The 18,024-nt window shown below is 41.8% G+C and overlaps 1 protein-coding gene across 28 annotated transcripts in view; it reads right to left on the bottom strand.

The window, feature by feature from the left end:
• The window catches only part of NRXN3 (neurexin 3), a 1,197,396-nt gene that overhangs the window by 110,617 nt on the left and 1,068,755 nt on the right, over window positions 1–18,024 (bottom strand). For 17 of the 28 annotated variants that reach the window (XM_083609454.1, XM_083609464.1, XM_083609467.1 and 14 more), the window contains 2 exons: window positions 13,680–13,736; window positions 11,576–11,883 (listed from right to left, as the gene is read on the bottom strand). In XM_083609454.1, the coding sequence (XP_083465580.1) occupies window positions 11,576–11,883; window positions 13,680–13,736 (365 nt within the window). The remainder of the gene's footprint in view (window positions 1–11,575; window positions 11,884–13,679; window positions 13,737–18,024) is intronic. The other 11 variants (XM_083609457.1, XM_083609461.1, XM_083609469.1 and 8 more) reach the window with 1 other exon arrangement.

Below are 18,024 nucleotides of genomic sequence, written 5' to 3'. Positions count from 1 at the left end.
GAGGCATTGTATGCATCCAATGGGAAAATTAGCCAGCCCTGCAATTTCTCCTGGCTCTGTATATATTATAGCTTGCATACAACAAACCTCTTCTACGTTGGCTGGCTCTTTCAAAGACAACCATGCAAGGGTCTCAAAGCACATGTAAATAGTGTTACAGTGCAGAAATGGCCCCAAGATATATTAGTGCCCAAGTGAGAAGATTCAAACAGTGATTGGTGATAATAATAAAAAATACTCTAATTGTCAATTTGTCAACCTTTAATAGTGCCCCCCAAAATTGCCATCTGAGGCGGACCACTTCATTCTGCCTTATGGTAAGATTAGCTGATAAGTTGATTTCCTTTGAGACTGGTGATGGGTTCCACACAGAAGTGGTGAAAGGTCAGACAATGGATTTTAAGCTCTGCTTTCTCCCTGTGTTCATTTGGGAACTGTCCCCAGATCCTCCAGAGTTTGGCCTGATCTAAACTCGATCTGTAATTGCCCCAGCTCCTGCTTCAGGATTCCCTGAAGCCTACGCTAATGTTCCTTCCCCTTTTTTATTTCATAATTTATTTTTATTATTACGTATATCCCACCTGTTCTCCTGGAACTTCAAGACGATATACATTGTCCTCCCCATCCATTTTTTCCCCTCACAAGAACCCTGTGAGGTAGATTAGGCTGAGTGGTCCAAGGTCACCCAGTGAGCTCTATGGGTGACTGGGGATTTGAACCCTGGACTCCCAAGGTCATAGGCCAGCACACTAATCACTACACCACAAAGGCTCTCCCTTTTGCTTATGCACCAAGTTGAGGAAAGAATGGCAGAGAGTGCTCTATGGAGTGCCTCTCCAGGGACTTATACCCCTATGCAATTGTATGTGGCAGTGATGTGACGATCACCGTGAGATAGTGCCTAGTGGCTTAATGTATTCATCCATAAAGTTTTTACTTAACAACAGCTTTCCAGATCGCCATCTAATTTTTAAAATTGATTGATTGATTGATTGATTGATTGATTAAATGGACAAAATAGTGTGATCCAAGCAAGCTGATGCCACGTACCCTCTGGGGCCTGCAGACCACCAATTGGGAACCACTGTCTTATATCATTTGTTTCTATCTTTTAAAATGGTAACCTCCCTTGAGTGCCATGGCAGAAAAGTGGCATATAAATGCAATGGACGCATGAGCAAATTAATAAATACATAAATATTCTTACCATATTCCTCAGTAAAGAACCGTGCATGCAGACAGGGAAATATTTGCTGTTTCTGCAGGTCCAGCTGTCAATCAAGCAGCTTGTACCAAATCCAAGAGCTCGCAATGACAGGCGCAGCTTCCATTTTAGTGACAGCTCACCCCACCGACAAAGAAGAATGCAGTGTGAAACTCCCCGCCCCGCCCTTTCTATTAGCTACACAGCACTGTTTCTCACCAAAGAAAACCCAAGGCGTTAATTAGATGGTTTCAAGAAATAGGACTGTCATAACAGCCAGGATGTGTTTCTAATTTCTACGCTGTCATCTAAACGTGAGCCAAGAAAGGTAAGATGTGCATCCCCCACCTCTCAATGAGTCTTGTCAAGAACAAAATGAAAATGTCTGCCTTGGAAGTCTTTTGGCAATGCCTGCAGCTCCCAATCATTTCCCTGCTGGGTATAAATAGCAAGCAAAGCAGACGTGGTTTAAGAACCGGGAGAAAGCAAACCGGATCTCTCTTTCTGTGCTACAAAGCCAATGATATTTCTCTGTTCATTCCTAAGCAGCCACTTGCTTTGCATTGTGTCTTTCAATGGATCCTGTCATTCTAAGAACTCAAGCCATTCTGGAAATACAAATTTGCTTCTGTTTAACAGGGGTATGAGCATCAGCTCTGCGTGCACTCCAAATAACAAGGCACACTGAGATGGTTCCAGTCATGATTTCACATTCCCAAGTCAGATAGTGCTATTAACTAGGCGTCTCAAGGCAAATCAGGGACCCGCTCAGTTTTACCACAAATTTCAATGCATAACCTCCCCACTCCTTTTCCTTTTTGAGAAACAAAAACAAGCTGAGTCGGGAAATGTCCAGAACTTTTGAAGCAAAGATGGAGAAGTGTGGGGAGTGTCTTTCATTTTCACAGATTGGTCTAGCATTTAATTTAAGTGAATTATTATTGCCCAATGCCAATTCAATCCTGGTGATTTTGAAGAGAGGTGTTAAAATAAATGGAGTTGTTCTTCACACGGATTGTCATTCTCCAGCAAGAGCAGGGTGTTAAGCAGAGGAGGTACAGCACACGAGGAATCAAACTGGGTAGGGGTGTGTGGGCATGTCCAATCTCAACATTTGGAGCTATGCAGTGAGGATTCTATCTCCATTCATTGGGTATTGTTAGTTCAGTTTGGAACTCTGTGCATTTCAACTGAATACAGTTAACATTCCCCTTCAGACCCCCATGTGTCAGAAGTCTATTTGTGAGGCTTCTAAACACAAGGACATCGGGAAAGGGACCAGTGTGCGCATCCTTTACTTGCTACCCATTTTAAGCCCACACACATTCTGCAGAAAGGCTAAAGAAGTGTTCAGACTGCAATAGTGTCAAAATTCAGCAATGTCAGGGAACTACTAAGACCCACAGCCTGGTCCCGAAAGTCCCCTGGTTTTGCTTTTCATTTCAGAAGGAGGGGGCGAATGAGAGGGGCAGTGGTGACAACAGCCAGGAGGCTGAGAGCCCACCCAGGGAATGGGGAGCAGCTAAGGGTTTCTTGCCCAAGCCTCCTCCTGCCCCTGACACACACAAAAAAATTGAAGCCAGCATTGGCATCTGTGCTTCGTTTCTAGAAAAAGAGATGTCAGAGCTCAAATCTGCTGGAAACATTAGCCTCTGAACTGGAAAATCTTCCCTCCAAACGCCAATGTGTGGATGAGTCTCTGCAGTTATTCCATGGTGAAGAAGATGGAAACTGCACTTCCCCAAGGGCATTCATCTGTTCATACTTCATATGTTCCACAGCTGAAGCCTGGCATTAACAAAAAATGCTAGGGCTGGGCCCTGATGAACCTACAACACAAACTAAACCCTCCTGTGCTTAAAATTGAAAAAAATAAAACGGAACCATTACTTTTTTTTAGCCTATTCACGTGATCTGCTATTCTAGTTATCATAACCGGTCTATGACTATGAAGTATGTGTTTAAAGTCTCTGCACTTTAGGGCATTTATTTGCCTGCATTTATACAGATTTTTATCTATGCCTTCTGCAAAGAATATAGTTTCACATACGCATTTCCCACCTCCCCCCCCCTCACTTCCAAAGTAGCAGATTTTAACAGGCTGTTGTAGAATACCAGAGGACGTTCAAACTTGTAATTGCATTTGGAAAGCAAACTGGCTCCAGAAACATGCCATACGCTTGTCAAAAAAACTTGAATTTCAAATTGTGATTACTCACACAACTAACAGCTTTTGGGCCAACTTGCATATCATACTTTACCCTCTCTCTCATCACACAGATTATCAAATGTTTTCAAATATATACATTTGAGATAATTTGCCATATAAATAATGTCATCTGTATTTTCCAGGGCCCAAAACATCCACCCACATACTTACTCATTCACAATTGCTTCTACACTACAGTGAGATAGTGCCTAGCAGATTCCTCTGTAGGAATGGGCCCAAATGAACAGCAATGAAGCAAAGGGCAATCACTTTGGGTATATGATTACTCTTTTCCAGTTGAAACCAAGCTCCATTCTTGACATTTCCAGTTACAGGGTATTAGTAAGAGGACTGAGAAATACTTTGTTTGGAACCTTGGACAGTTGATATCTGCCACAGTTGATAATACTATGTTCAAAGGGCCAGAGGTCTAAGGCAACTTCGTATGTTCATATTCACATATCTGGATCAGGGCTGGCAGAAGACATTCTGCTGCCTGAGGACAAGATGGCACCCCCTCTGAATGCAGACCACATACTGTCCCCACACCAACATTATTGTCATACTAGATAAACTTTGTAAAATTACTGCGTATTATCCCAGAAACACATTCAAGAACATGAGTGAACTTCCAAATGCTTCTCAGAACAGTAAGCAGGCAACATACAGAATACTAACCAGTGAAATCATATAAAACATTTTACTGATTGTCAAGGCAACATACCTAATACACAGGGGGTGAGAGGGGTGATCATTCTGTCTGGCAAGTAGAAATGATGAAATGATCAGAAGATCATGGCACTGAATTATTCTCAGTGCTCTTGGAAAAAGAGCTTCAGTATTGGAAAGAGATATATCATCCTCCCTTCCCCACCATTGCCAGATCTTCTGTTACCTTAGCCAAATTGACATCAGAGCTCTGGCATCTGTAGGGCCAGAAAGGGGGCATGCTGGGGCTTGCCACAGTGGGATCAGGAAGCAACTTGATTCCAATAGGGGAGAAAATTAGGCAAGGTCAAGAGCCCATCTAACTCTCTCCTTTTCATTTCCTTCCCAATTTTCCCCAATGGGAGGGAAATTGTCAATAATAACAATCCCAGCTTAGAACTCCCTAACCCTATTCAAGCATTCAGGAGAATGTGTGAGGGTTCTAACTGGATAATACTCTAGCAACAACTTCCTTCATTGCACCCTGATAGGGCAGAGTTCCTGTTCATGGGGAGTCCTGTGAGCATGCACAACTAAAAGTCCTTACTAGTTCCCTTAATACCTTCCAGAAAGATCAAGGATGGAATGCACATGCTCATGGACACTGGAACAGGGCTGGTGTGTGCACACCCACTCCCCACATTAAGCCTCTTTGAATGCTTGAAGAGAGTTCTTATCTTCCACCTAGATATATACCGTATTGGCCCGAATATAAGCCACATTTTTTTTCCAAATTCCAATTGTAAAAAGTTAAAGTGTGGCTTATATTCATGACCTTATGGTATCGCTGCTGAAACAGCTGCCCACGAGGGCAATCAGGGGTGTGGGACAACGGCACCCGTCCCAGCCACATTTCCCGAGCCTTCCCTGAACCACTGTAAGGAAGGGGGAAGGGGGGGAGGCTGCCGGCAAAGTGGCATGGCTACACCCCCCCCCAGGAAACAGCCCAGGAGCGTGGGGCAATGGCACACAACCCACCCACTGCTCCCAAGCCTCTCCCAGCACCAGCTTGGGGAGGTAGTGCCCAGAGGTGGTAGTGTTGGGAGGCAGGCACACAGCGCACTCAGAATCTAGCACTGGCCGCCCTCCATCCAGGGCGGTAGTGCCGGGAGATGTGTCGCACCCGCAAATATGCCTTGAATTTTAAAGGTGCGGCTTATTTGCGGGTTTGTCTTATATTCGGACCAATACAGTATTCCTTTTATGCATCTTTGCCTTTCAGACGTGTTGTTATCCTCATTGCTGCCCTATAAAAACATACATATAAGACAAGTATGTACCAACCATTGTGCCAGTAGAACATCACAAACCATAGTGTTGCACTGATAACCCCAGTGTAAATGTCTGTGATTGGGTGGCCAATTGTTTTGCACAGGACATAATTTTTTTTGACAACAATAAAAGGTAGGAAGGTAAGAAAAAGACAATTTTATGTCATATGAATGGGCTTGTGTGAAGTAAGACAGAAAGCTGGGGCTTTCAAGTTCCTTAATATTTTTTTCTCCTTTAGTGCTTTGTAGTCAGTGGATGAAAATGTCACTGGAGACTCATAACAAGCAATGAGTAAATTAGAGGCCAATTTCCTTCTCCAAAAATTATTTTCTTAAGAGTGAAAAAGAAAGTACCTTGGCAATCGCAAGAGGAGACAAGTGTATTTTTCTTTCCCTGACAGTTAGAGGCTAATTATACTGACAAATCTTCTCTGCTGTGTTCCATCACAAGGCATGCCTAAAAGAAAGTGCTGCGAGAGCAGTGTCTTATGGGAAGTTCTGAATCAAAATCCTATGGCCCTCAGCCTAAACAAAATGCAGCTAGGCAACTGTGTTGGACTCTGGTAAAAGGATGGATCCCCAAGCACTCCACTGATCAAACCCTAACTAAACCAATAGGGAGGCTCACTGACGTTAATCAATGATATCTTTCCCCCTTTCTTTCAGAGTTGTTTATTATTACATTTCTATTCTACCATTCTTCCAAGGGCAACCATATATACAACAATACAATGTAGTAGGCTAGGCAGTGTGTGATCTTACCCAGACCCAATACTACACAATATTCAGAGCTAAGTGGAGGCTGAACTCAAGTCTTCTGGGTCAAAATCCAACATTCTATCCACTATCCACGGAAGTGGGGAAGTATTTCTGACCAATGTCCCATCCAGCTCCTGAAAATTTGCTCTGGAAGGTTAGAGGACCATCCAGAGCAGAATGAGAGCAATAGGTTGAGGGGGAAGAGGGGAATTAGCAAGAATTGCCTCCCACTATTCTGCCTATGGATCTTGATCCTTTTCAATGAAAAGAAGGAGCCCTTGCATTCACCCTTGGCATCCATTCATGGTTAACTAGTCCATTCTTGGCTTCCTGCAGATCTAATAGTCCTTACTAAGCATATTGAAGCTTAAATATTTACAAATTTAATCAAATCTGTTCAACTTCAGCTCAACTATGAAGTGACTACTCAGCAAGCATTTGGCTTTACAAATGCTTTAGCTTCAGCATTTACGATTCAGGAAAATGAATTTAATAAAACCTAAAGGTGAAGCACATTTTGTGGGTTTCATCTCAAAAAATTGTCATCAATGGAAACGAGAACTGAAATCAACAACCACTTTTCATGTTACAATTTATATTAATTTTACTGGAGAATTCTATTTTTGGTCTCTTGACACCACATGATTGAGTACATGAAATCTAAATGGATTCAAGTCAGTGCTGAATTCATTTGTTTTCATTTGACTGTTCACAGCCAGTTCATTGGATTTTGCTAAGGAATGTTCTGGATTTAGGGCATTTTGGACAAACACAATTTGTTGAATGTAGTGTATTAATTTATTTGTCGTAATATTTAGATCAGCTCAAACAGAGGTAGTTATTATTCATATATATTTTCCTATCCTGCTATTCTAGTGCCTATGCAGAACTCAGTACAGCTGACAACACATTAAAATCACATTATCATATAAAACAATACATTCAGTTAAGGTACAAAATTACAACAGAGGCAGGAACCAAACAGCCTTAAAAGGAAACACTTAGTAGCCAAAAGCCTGCCCCCCAAAAAAAGAGTTCACCAACCACTAGAAAGGAAGTTCACCCACTCTTCACAGAGCATGTTGTGCCACAACGATGGGTCAACCATTGAGAAAGCCCTATATTTTAACACCATCCCTCCACCATAAGTGGGGCACAAAGAACCCATATCTGTAGATTGTAAATATCAGCTGATGGCAGCTGAACTGTCAAAAATATAAATACTGGAAACAAAAACCATAGAAAAGGATCGCTACCCCAAGTGTTAAAGGAAAAAAGGGGGCTCAGAATAGAGGAGTTATTGTGCTGTGTGTCATCAGCACCAGGTCTGACCAACCAGACAGATCTTTGGCCACTTAAGAAGGCTAGTCAGGTAAAGTTCAAAAAGCTCAACAACAGAAACAAGGCATCTGTCGAGAACAAGCCTGATAGAAATAACAACACATCTCTCATTTTGGATGTGAGACAGCCCTAATCTAGCAGCAGCCCTGCACTCCAGGACATTCCCGAGTTAAAAGTAGAAGCATTTAAGTGAACGATAGCCATATGCCTCCGTGTTCTATGCACAGCAGTGAGGCAAAGTGGAATTCCCAAAGAGGATATTGTTAATACGAGAGAAGCTGGTGTGTCAGGGCCCTGAGGTCTGTAAGAGTAATTTAATACAACACATGCCGTTTCCGAACAGACCCAAGCTTGAATACAGAGCAAACTTATGTGTCAGGGGGTCAAAGTGGCACTTTTACTAAGGGTCGGTAGGCAGCTCTGTTAGTCAGAAGCAAACGTGCTTCATTAAATGGAGTGGAACAAACAAGAAATCACAAGTAGGCAAAGTGAACTTTGGACTACACCAATTTCTATCAGCTTAAGCAAGTACAGGCTCCAGGGTTAAACAGAACACCACATATCTCTGCCCAGATGTGCATCGTGTTACTTGTTACATCCCCTCCAACATTTTTCAGATGAAAATAGGGACATTTTGCATCAATGTCCCCCTCCCTCTAATATACACTCACTGCTGGTGGAATAGAGGAAAAGGGTGGGGCTGGCTGAGTTGCCCCATCCTCGGTGTTTGCTAGCTGTTTGATGTTCAGATTGTTTTGTCAATAATGTGGAAGGTTTATTTAAATAAAAATATGGATTGGGTGCCAATTTGAATAAAATATTGTGGGGGCCCAGGTAAGCCCCACCCCACATAACGCAGTGCACCCACACCATTTAAATGGGAATGCCCATCAACTTTGGGGGAACCCTGCCCCCTCAAATATTTTATTGTGGAGGCTGAAGCCCCCACAGTTCCTAGGAGTTGGTTCCTATGCTAAGAGACCTTGGGCCACACACTCACTCTCTGGTTAACCTATTTCACAGGGTTGTTAGAAGGAAAAATTGCAGAGGAAAACTATTGGTGCCACCCTGAGCTCCTTGGAGTTCAAGCAATATATAGATCACATAAATTTTTTACAAATTTTCCCTTCCAAAAGAAGTGTGACTGGCTGGCATGTTTTGAGGCCAGAACATTACTCCTATTCATATCTCCCAATGCATCTCCCATTGTATGATGGGGAGAGCGAAGGAGCGTTTGGTGGCCATGCTTTCTCCATAATGTTCTTGATAGCTCTCTTCCACTGCCCTCCATGCATTGGGGCTGAGCAGCAGCATGAAGGCAGCTCTACCCATGAAGTCTACCCCCATGTGATTTAGAACCTGAATGTGTGCACAAAGTACTAGCTTGTAAGAGAGAGGAAGCTAGGCCAAAACTCTTCTCCTTCAGATTTTAGTATTCTATGTGGAGAAATGAGTTGGGTTTATTTGCATGGATGACCATTGAGACATTTGAATCCCATCCAACTGTGAACCCCCATTCAAATAGCAGAGCTTGTGGGCTATTTCTGCACATTTTAATCAGGCAAAAGAGAAATAGATACACATAGATCTGCAGTGTGCTATTAGAGAATAAATGAATGAATGAATACAGTGTAATAAAATGACCCAACAGTTATTTAAACCACATTTGTTTGGGTCCTTGTACCTTCAGCTGGTGCAAGAGAGGATAGCTAAATAAACCTCTGCCTTCTTGGCCAATCAAGTCCCATAAAATGGGATCATCAAGGGAAAATATCCTAACAATTGTTCATCTCGGCACTCTAGTGATAAATAGCTTCCAACTGTTATTTTGGATTTTCTCCCTTGCCCTGGAAGTTCAGACATTCTGGATAATTGGGGTGTTGTTGATGTTGTTGTTGTAGGGATAGAAGAGGTTGCTGGTCCTAACAAAAAATACAGCAGTGACCAGTGCTTCCCCCCACAGGCAACAGAATAACAAGCCACTCGGTGCCAAAACACAACAAAAAAAGTCCCCCCCCCAAATTGTTTCTTAATTTTAATAAAATTAAGGGGAGGTGTGATGTTTGAGTTTCTTGTTGGTGCTGAGTCTGTATAGGATACAGCTTACACAAATGGAGTTGAACAACTCAGTCGAGTGACTGAAAGGAAGCAAGAACCGTCTTGCACTGCGATAACAATAAATTGACCTGCTCTTGAGACACAGTGAGTTGTAATGGAGGTGCATATTGACTTTTATCTTCCTTTCAATGGAAAGAGTGAAGTGTCAAGAGTTATTGCTTTAATATAAGCCAAGATGAGACCATTCGTTGTGTGAGTGCATCCAGGAAATCATTGCTCTAACCATGTTTTTAGAGGCCAGTTTACACTGTATTAAATCACCTTGATGCTTTCTCAAGAACATAATGACTTAATCAGCTCAACAAGTTGACATGTAGATTAGGTCAAAAACCCTCTGAGAAATAATCTAGGTGGGCCTGTTTCATGAAATATTTCAGTGACCTCGCAACAGACTGATATAATTCCATCAGAATAGACTCAAAAAAATCTTTACAGACTCTGATTAGAGCATTAACTCAGGAACGACACATCCTGTTTCACCTCTGCCGCCCACCACCACAGAAGACTTGCTCACTGGCATTGTGCAGTAGCGGCTTCTGGCGAGATCTCATGAAGCTGGCCCTGCATGAGCTAACGAAGGGGGAAACCTGGCTTGCATTTTGTTTCATTTTCCCAGAATGTATAAGAACAACATTCCAAATATGACAAAATCCATCAGAATTATTTGCAGTCCAATTTCAAGGTGGGTGACTTTACCTGAGGCCTTTATATAACGCACCATCAATTGAAGCTAATAATTAGAACTGATTCATAGCCACCTGATTTTTCAGCGAGCAAAAGATGTAGAGCCTTGACAAGCAACCAGGAGAAATAAAGCAGCATTTAGCATTTAATGTCACTTTCAGCAACATTTGAGACCCTGATTATGATCTGACATAGTCCTGCCTTGCTGAGTCAAGTTGTTTTTACTGGTGGAGAGAACTGACATAGCCGCGAAGGTCCAGGAACAAGATCAAATGTTTGGGCAATGGTGCATTACCATTGTGGGGAAGCACAACTCAAAAAAGGGAAACAAAAGCTATTGATGGATGGGACTGGAAAAGAACCATTCAATTAGATGAGCTAATTAGAAATAAACCACATTACGAATGAAAGGACCATATGATCCAATAAATTCTATCATGCAGGTATAAGACACCTTTATACATGTGAAGGTCTCTGTGAAATGCCTGGTGAGCTCTCTGTTCTACTCAACGCAGACAAAGAAAGCAGATCAAGCAATCAATAATTATTATTCAGAAGAATCTCATTTGTACTTGGGGAAGAACACAGTCTACTGCTGCTTCATCAAGGCAATTATATTTGATCTGTAGATTATTTTCTGTCTGCAATTATTGAAAAGATATACTGAGAGTTTATTAAGCCCTAAAGGGCTTAACGAAGCTGTAGTCAGAGAAAAATATATACCTCCATGACAATAAGGGCTATCAGAGATTTCAAAAGCACCTGATTGAATGAGCCCCAGACTCTGAAAGCAACCATCTGACAATTTCCACTTTAATATTAATATTCCACTTTAAATATTATTATTATTATTTAATATTGTTAAAAACAGAAATGAAGAACAACTCAGCTTGGGCAACCCAATCCACTCTATTAAAAACTTCACCACTAAAGAAGAAATAGCACACATGAGGAACACTAATCTGCACTGGCTTTCCAGAATCTACCATTGTGGTCTTCCATTATCAAATTCCACAGATTTATGAAGTTCATATCTTGTTCTCCACACAGGAACAACCACCCCTAACTTAACGAGTGGGTCAAACAGTATCACAGAAGAACTTGGCCTCATGTCTGCACATACAACAATAATTCAAATGGAAACTGAGAGTGAACAAGTTCTGTGCTGAATTTTATCTTTAGATAAAGTCAGGGAAAAAAACAAAAAGAGAGAGAGGGAATCTGGCCCCAATATATATTTGAGAAAACCCAAGCCAGCTACAGAGACTTCAAATGACTCACCTGAATGGTAGGTGTGGAGCGGTTTCTTCGGGTTGTAGTAGTGGCCATAGTAGTGGTGGTCTCCATGACTGTTGTAGACATCTCTGGTGGCATGGAGGTTGTAGGTGCGGTTCCCAAGATGGATGGCACTTCTCCCACCAGCCGGACACTTCCATTGATCTTGATGTTGGGGCTGCTCTCTGCTGCCATGTTCAGCACTTTCAAACCATTGTAATAGAGACCGGAGAGCTGGCCTTGGAAGAGACGCCCTCTATCTTTTCCTCCAATGGCTATTTGCGCCTGGGTGTTGAAGATCGTTAACTGTCGTCCTAAGTGAAGGGGGGGGGTTGAATAACATTATTGGCAGGAATATTTCCCCTTTTTAAAACCCTTGAGTCCTGGCTGAAATGGACCAAAGCTCGAAGCAGGTTTTCTGATGTGGTGGTGATGGCAATTGTGGTGATTAAATGGCAGGAATGCAGTACCATAAATAGCTGTCCCGATGTGCCACAAATCATGATAAGCCTGAACAACAAAACAATGGATCCAGATCTTTGTGGTCTTGTTCCCGTAAAAATAAGCACATTCAGGAGAAATTTTACCCAAACCTTGTTTTCATTTCAAATTTAAAAATCCAACTCTTTACATATTGTTTTGGGAACTTGGGAGAGTTTAATCCAAGCCAGAACATCAAAACCTCCTTAGTTTTTGCCCTCTCCAGAATGTAAAAACAAAAACAAAACCTGGATCCTTGAACGGACAGAGCAGAGATTCAGTCCTGTCCTGTGATTTGGCAAAAGATGAACAGAACACAGATATGTGCTAAGAGATGGACATACGCATGACTCCTTGAAACTTATAATAGCTACAGCTGTGGAAGATAGAATCTTGTTTTAAATAAAGGTTAGATTTAATACAATTTTTGGATCATATTTGCTGTGGAAGAGAAAATATGTGTCAATGCTGAATTAGTGCACATAAATAACCCTATGAGTTTGGGCCTAGTTCTCACAGTAAAACTGTGTCAGAGCTGTGTACCACTTCACACTGCAGGTGGGAAAAATCACATCGTTTACTATTCCTTTATACAAAACAATTCTCTCCACATAGAAAACTCAATGTTGGGGAGAAGGTTTCCAGTAGCCTTCTCCCTGATATGAGAGCCCACACCTGCAGTTAGAAGCATTGGTTCTCAGACACAGGTTCACTACCTCAGTGAGACCTAGGCCTTGATCTACGTACATGTAGTTTTTACTGGCGGGTCACTTTGAGAAGGGGCATAAAGTGGCAAGCCAAAGCCCCAAGTGAGCTGCCAGTAAGTCCCACAATATACAAAGTAACCACCATTATTTCCACACACCTCTCTTCCTTCAGGGAGAGAAGGGGTGAGACACCTCAGAAGGCCAGATTTGGCCCAGGACTACTGGCTGTTGTTATCTACCTATTGAGATACACATTGAGAACTACTGTATAGTGAACACAACTAAGTTCCTTGAGATCTCAGAAGTGTGCTTCCTAACCTTTTTTTTTTAAGGAAGGCAGGGAGTATGCAGCATTTCCAGTCAGTATAGATCCCAGAAATAATTATTTTCCCACCTACAAATCAAGGGTGAGTTCACACAATTAGTTTAACAGGCAATGTGAACTTTTGATAATCTCTCCTTCTGTCTCACTCCTCTCATCATAGGTAGGCAATTGCCAGAGGTGATGAAGAAGTGTGATTCATGTTCATGGTATTTCCACATATTCAGTTAGAAAAATAACAACTACAATTTTCACATGATAAACCCAGTATGAACTCACCCTGGATTTATTTTATATCCTTGGTCAGAATGCAGTCTTAGGATGTACTAAATGCAATTGGCTGTTGAGCAAAGAATCACACTGGCCATGTTTCAGAAGACAAAGCAGTATTAATTCAATCATCCAATCCATTTCTCCCCACATTTACACACACATGCCCATTTCCCTCCCCTCCCTCCTTCTCTGCTGCACACTAACCACGTTCTTCCTCAAGTCCCCCTGATACATGCCAAAGGCCACCATGTAGCAGGGCACCTAAACCCCACTTTCCATTCCCTCATAGCCAGTGGTTAAAGTAGATCAGAATACGAGGGGAGCTCACCAATTTTGGTCGTCGTGGCAGGTCTCGAAGTCAAGTGGTGATGCGCTGTTGCATCATCTAATGGTGACAGGATGGATAATGGGGAAGAGAATGGGGACAAGAGAAGAAATGTATCTGAAAGGAGTTCCTATTCCCCAAGGAGGACCCTAGCTAACCAAGCAAAGTAGGTATGTATGTGAAATTCCTGCAGCTTGAGATGGTGAGGTGCACATCCCCTTGTGCTATTGCAATAAAATATACATATATAGAGAGAGACTGGACCAAGATGGGTTAGTGTACAGATGTAAAAAAACAATAAATAAAAAATGGTAAGGATTGAGATATTCTGTTTTTGAAAGCAGAACAATTTTCCTTTCTCCCCTCATAACTGTCCCCTCACTGCTTTCCTCACAGTGCAGAAGTGTTACATGTAGTTTTAGTGCTGGGACACTATGTATGGAAGAATAGCAATTTTTGCAGGACTCATTTTTTTAATATAAAAATAATTGCCTCAGTGGTAATTTCAATCTACTTTATCAGCCATTATTAGATAGTGGAGATGATTGTAATAATATGGCTCTGTTCGTAGCAATTTCTTTCAAGTAATGACATGATAGCTGCAGTTATCACATGGAAAACTATGATGGGCTCTCATTAAAATAGGCCTTACAATTCAATTCACAGATTCCCTCTTTTGGGAGTACCATATCATCCCATTTTCTCCCTGAAACTTGCATTCTCATATCCATCCCACGGGACCCACACGGAGTGGCATGAACTGTGGGAACGTCAACTGAGACAGATAGTTATCCACTTCCAGTCTCTGCTTAAAGCAGAGGTGGGCCTGCCATAAACAAATGTTTTGATCCTAGGATTTTTCCAAAATTTGCCATGGAACTTGGCTTTCTAATTTGGCTTGCACAAGTCTCGCAACCCATCTGAATCTGCAAATTTCTGAGGAAAATAAGCTCTCTTTTGAGGAACTGCACACACGGCAAGGCACATTCTGAGGAATTGTGGAGTCTCTGAAGCTGCCCAAATCTACAGACCCCTTTATATTCACTGTAAATGCTTCCTTCAGCTCATCTGATTCTGGGTGGGAGTGCTATAGAGAAAATGGTGGCATTGCACATTACAAAGCCCAGTGCTTCTCCTCCTCTCACTGTCTCCATTTCCTCACTTCTGGACACTACCAAATTATTACCCCAGAGCATTCCACCTTCTATCCTCCCCTAACAAAGTAAAAGCTAACTTGAGGCCCATCTAGATGTGCATCCCTCATGTGAGATGAAGGCATAAGCAGAATTGTCAGATTCCATCCGTGCTTTCTGTTCATTTAATAGCTCTGAAAAGATTGGAGAATTGGGCAAAAATAGATATACTGGTCAGAGATCCTTAGAGGATGGGGAGATTGCAGGGGGTACCGGTATATAATGTTCTGTATCTAGCAGTTATGGGGCAGGGGATTGCATTTGCTCAGTGTTCCTCTTAGCTGCATCTTCTGAGTGGCATTTGCTGAACTTCTTGTTGCAGATGGAATATAGCTACTATAGAAGTGGCCTTCTTCTGAAATACAGGGTCCAGTATAAGATTTGCCCTTACCCCAGGCCAATTTTGTTGCAAAACTAGGGCAAAGACACAGCTGAATGTACCAAGGACAGGCTGCATATCTTACTTTTTCCCGAAGAACTCCTTCCACTCCATCTTAGTTGGCATGAAGCACTTAGAGTGCTAAATAGTGAGAAAGTGCAACTAAATGAAAATTAAGTAGACAAAGGCTCTTTATGTTTTGTTTTCTCCTTCTTCAAGTAAATGAGAAGGCCTCTTCTCTGCTGTCCTTTTCTCTTTCATTAGAAGTGTAAGCATTCACATTGTTCTAACATTTTAGATATATCTACTCCAGGAAGATGAACTAATTCAAAAATAAATAAATATGTGAAGTATGTTATGTCTCCCTCTTGAGTTATGGGCTCTTTGAGTTCAGGAGCTGAACATGAGGCATGCAATGCACTGCACAGCTACATTTTATAATGTAGCACTGACACTGAACATGTGTGTTTGCTACAAAAACCAAGGATAAATCTCTAGGGAGACCTACTCCTAACTTCAAACTCTTGAGAGAGGCGTCTCTGCTTGAATGGTCAAGTGGAAAACAATGGGCAAAAAGAAAGAAAAATGTAGAGAGGAAGCATGCATAGCTGAAATGTCACGCCAGACCTCTATCTCCTCTTTCACCTACTTTTGCGAATATCATTCTTCCAAAGTAAAGCTTTTGTTGTTGTTGCAAAGATACTCTCTATTTCAAATACACCAATGAGGTGATCAGGAGCTAATCCGCATGGTGCAGTGCATTCAAATTACGTGGCTTCTGAATTCCTCCTCCTTGTTTGCACTGTCCTGATTGACGTGGCTCACAAAAGAGGAAAGCGTTTGCTTGCAAATGCTTTATTAGGTTTCCCTGTGAAGTTTAATTCTTTAAGTTTTGATCTGGTTAAGAATCCACAAACATCTATGTAATCTGGTTTTGCAATTGACAAGATGTCAGGACAAATCTGAAACAACTATTCATCAGAACTCCAACTGCACTAGCGAATGCATCAGTCCAGTTCATAGCACTCAGCTGGATTTTGGGTTTAAGCCTACAACAAGCCTTTATTCTGGCTAAGCAGCTTTCTATCTAAAGCTGCCATACGTGGAATACTAGCACTAGCCGCTGATTGACAGTAAGGGTGTATGGCGATCTCCCTTTCGTTCTAGGGCAGCCACCCAACAAACAAACAACCTATTCTATTTTAAGTCATATGATATACAGTACTGATCCTTCCCCCACACAAACACAGGCATACGTACATTTTTTGAATTATCTCACTACCCACTCTGATCTTTCAGGTCAAGGAGGAAAACCCATTAGGCTGATACCAAGAACATGCTTGTGGTCCCTCTCCCATAATGCAAAATTAGGCATTTACTCTTGGTGTTGGATGCTGCTCTTACTATAACGGACACTGAGCAGCTCCTGGCTGGGCACTCCACTGCTACCCAGATCTCTCCATGGCTACTTGATCTGGGTCAACTCACAGAATAGCAGCATAAGCAGGTATCTGCAGAGCTTGCATCTCCAAGTATTGCCTCTTAATGCTTTCTGCTCTGCAAGGAAAGGGAAAGCATGAAAGGGGAAGTATGTCCTTGAACACACACCGCTGGCAGCAATGTAAGGGCACAGGTGGTCCATGCAGTAGCCCAAATCTCCCTTTGTAAATTGGGGCATTGGCACTAATTTCCTTTTCCTAGTTTCCAATGTAGCTTTCAGTAGAGGCATGTGATTCCTCCCACCCCCTCAATATATCACAGCCAATACTGGGGGTGAGTGTGAGTGTATAATTATAACTTGCAGGAGCTGATTTCACATTCTCTCTCTTACACAAACATATATACTGAGTTGCTCTAAGCACCTGTAGTTCCAAATAAATTTTAATTTCACTTCTGTTTACCAGCTAAACTGCACTTACAGAGATATCACCATACTGGAGAATTGGTCTTATTCCCCGTTTTCTGGAACTGTACAAACTGAATTGGTAAAGTGGTTTGATTAACACAGCACCACCTTAGGCATGTTTACTCAGAAGTGCACCCCAGTGCATTCACTGGGGGTTACTCCCAAGTAAATGTGCATAGGATTGTAGTATTGCTAGAGGATTAAATATTACAACAGAAATCCATTTTAACTGTAAATCCCACTTATGCATTTTGTTATCTTTGTATCTTTCTTTCCATCTACCCCTCACAATGGCTTTATTTCACATGGAGAAACAGCTCTGGCATTCCTTTGAAAAGTTCTTTTAATTACCCCTGCCCACACTTATGTATCTTCGAAATCAAAGGCACATAAGTGCTTAACAATACTTAAGCGCCACTGATTGAAATGGGACTCGAGGACACCTACGTTCCTCTGGATTGCATCCATTGTGTTAATTGTAAACGATTCCATTGTAGGTCCATTATATCTGGCAGAGAGTTATACTCTGTGCTGTCTGTCTCGATGGATTGATCCATCCATCTAGGCATCCATCAATTTATCATGTTCCATTTTGATAGCTATCTACCCTTGCACTCATCATCTTTACGAGGTCGTCTGACATAAGACTTTCTTGATGCATTAGGAAATGAACGAATGACTGGATGGGCAGGCAGGTGTAGATGAGTGAATAAATGATAGGCTGGTGAATGGGTGATCCCCCCCACCTGCTGTTTCTCATATATAGTGGCAACTGAAATATCAAAAAATACCTTGACATTATATATCCCATTGCATGATACACTAAATATTACAAAATGCTTATGACAGATTGTTTTCTCCGCTGACAAC

The sequence above is a fragment of the Podarcis filfolensis genome (genome assembly GCF_964270895.1).
Source record: "Podarcis filfolensis genome assembly, chromosome: 1".
NCBI lineage: Eukaryota > Metazoa > Chordata > Lepidosauria > Squamata > Lacertidae > Podarcis > Podarcis filfolensis.
Note: the sequence above shows the minus strand (reverse complement) of the source record. Positions and strands in the feature narration are given on the sequence as shown.